Raw genomic sequence first — 2,673 nt, 5'->3', positions numbered from 1 at the left:
ATTAAATGTAAATTAGGACTCAAAAAGTTATATAATTTTTAACACAATAAAGAAATACATTAAAAAAGTGTTACCAACGTTTTACTATTTTTTTTTAAACAAAAAATGTTTGTCCTTTTTCTTTAGAACACCAATTTGATCCATTAAAAATGTTACAAGCGCAGCTGGTTGAAAGAGAGAGATTAGGTTGTATAAGAAAAGAGCCCACAAGCCAAGGAAGCCAAAGAGAAATGGGAGACACAGAAACACCGCGCACGTTCCTCTCTCATATCTTAACTTGTTTCTTTATGACTTTCCCTTCTCTCTCTCTCTCTCATATAATAACTTTCCCCTATCGACAAAATGGTGTCTACCTATTCAAGGAAGAATAAATATATATGTCCTTTTCTTATCTTGTGATTCTCCATAAATACTCTTATTCCCATCCTCTTCTTCTCTCTCTCACACCACAACCAGATCTTTCAAACACCCTTCTTTCCACAAATGATCATGGTTTGAATTCCCCTCTTTTCTCCATACTGATTTACTCATGACTCACCCTTTTGCTTCAAATAACTTACAACTGTTGCTTGATGCAGGGAAACCTTAAACCTGCATGGTTGGAAGCTCTCTATGCACAAAAGTTCTTTGTGGGATGCTCATATCATGAGAATGCAAAGAAGAATGAGAAGAATATTTGCTGCTTAGATTGTTGCACCAGCATTTGTCCCCACTGCTTACCCTCCCATCGCTTCCATAGGCTTCTGCAGGTTCGCCGTTATGTATATCATGATGTTGTCAGATTGGAAGATCTTCACAAACTCATAGATTGCTCCAACGTCCAGGTATACATATATAAATATATCATGCTCTTTAGTGCATTTGATGAGTTCTTCCTTTAATTAACAGTAAAACTTTACTAACTTTGTCACTCGGCAATCATGCTTTGATAATTCAAAATCTCTTCAATTTTTTTATAGCCTTATACCATCAACAGTGCCAAGGTGGTGTTCATCAAGAAGAGACCACAAAACCGGCAATTCAAGGGGTCGGGAAACTACTGCACTTCCTGTGATAGAAGTCTCCAAGAACCTTTTATCCATTGCTCTCTGGGATGCAAGGTACATAATGCATATTCCACCCTTTATGCTTCAGTCAACAACAATGTAAAAACCCTTTTGCAGTTTACTTATAATTCTGCAACTGGTTACACACAAGTGACACCCTTTATGCTTCAGTGAATAACAATCTGAAAACCCTTCTGCAGTTTACTTATAATTCTGCCACTGACTTCACACAGGTGAAATGAATTGAAATAGAACATCAACAGATTGAACTTAGTTAGAGTATAATGTTTATTCTTTTGTTGACAGACATAACTTTTTTTTTATGTATGCTTAACATCGTATCCTCTATCATATGTACACTGTTATTTTTTTCCCTCTATTGCTCTCTTTGTGTATCTTGTACCATAAGGTGTTCATGCGTAATTTTCTATGTTATTATGTACTAATAATCTTAACCAATTCTTAAACTATTAGTTGCACTCTAGTTAGATAAGTAATTGTACATAACAAGGAAATAGTGATTTACTTTTTATACAAGAGACTTTCAGTATTCGTTCATGTTTACATGGATCTTATTTTTCATTTTTACTTAATCTCAATATAGAACTTTCAAGTAAATTCATTTATATATTTAATATTGTATAGGTGGATTTTGTGTTGAAACACTACAAGGACCTCTCTTCCTATTTGAGAACATGCAAGTCACTGCAACTAAACTCTGATTTTCTGATTCCACAAGAGATGATGGGTGACGATGAAATGACTCGTTCAACCATTGTAGATTGTGATGAGCCAATGAGTTCATCTTCAGGGTCAGAGAACATGAGCATGGCTTGCACAGAGATTGTAAGGAAGAAGCGTAGTGGGTGGAATGTGTGTGCAAGATCAATGAGCAACAAGGTTTCCCATGAAGACATGGCCACTGGCATGAGCAGAAGGAAAGGCATTCCTCATAGATCTCCTTTGTGTTAGGAACATCAATACTCATAAACCCTAACTAGGGTAACACAAGGATTATTAGTTCACAAGAAAAAAAAAAAAAGATATTTCTAAATTTTTTAATTATTAATAATAGGATATTTTGACTGAAGTGGGATATTCAAAATCCTCTCTTTCACTCTCGAAATTGAAGTCTTTAGTTTTGATTAATTATTACTTGGTCGGAGCATTGTTCGGTGGTATCACGTGGATGCCCATTCCAACCAAGGTATCTCTACATTCATTCATTTTAATACTCTGCATTATTATTATTTTTTAAATATTTTTCGTTCCAAGTTTGGCGTACCCATTAGTATATATATATATACTCAATATTTTTAATTCATTTTAAAAAGATGAAAAAATTAAATGAAATAAATGCTTCTCCTAGTTAGGGTTAAGCCTATATATGAAATGGCATTAAATGATAACCGTTTAAAATTCATGCGTGCAACTTATTTAATAGCTTAGCACTAATTATCATAAGACATGAGTGATTTGTCCTTGGAATATTAACAAAATTTCGTTGGTTACTGAGACCTTTACAACCTTGCTGCTTTACCTGAATTGAGTTTACCAAAGTAAAAGTAATTACAGAAAAGTTGGCATCATTAATTGCATGTTTAGCCTTTTTACGAGAAAATTAGCG

The 2,673-nt window shown here is 34.2% G+C and overlaps 1 protein-coding gene across 1 annotated transcript; it reads left to right on the top strand.

The window, feature by feature from the left end:
• The first annotated feature begins 286 nt into the window (after positions 1-286).
• LOC124848741 (protein RGF1 INDUCIBLE TRANSCRIPTION FACTOR 1-like) lies at positions 287-2,269 on the top strand. Its single transcript, XM_047326514.2, has 4 exons — positions 287-492; positions 579-824; positions 960-1,100; positions 1,692-2,269. Exons 1-4 carry the CDS (start codon positions 484-486, stop codon positions 2,016-2,018), a joined length of 723 nt encoding a protein of 240 aa, XP_047182470.1. The 5' UTR covers positions 287-483; the 3' UTR covers positions 2,019-2,269.
• Positions 2,270-2,673: the final 404 nt, after the last annotated feature.

This window comes from Vigna umbellata, chromosome 2, assembly GCF_029865625.1.
Source record: "Vigna umbellata cultivar VRB3 chromosome 2, Vumbellata_1.0, whole genome shotgun sequence".
Classification (NCBI taxonomy): domain Eukaryota; kingdom Viridiplantae; phylum Streptophyta; class Magnoliopsida; order Fabales; family Fabaceae; genus Vigna; species Vigna umbellata.
The sequence above is the reverse complement of the archived record's forward strand: the minus strand, read 5'-3'. Positions and strand labels throughout refer to the sequence as shown.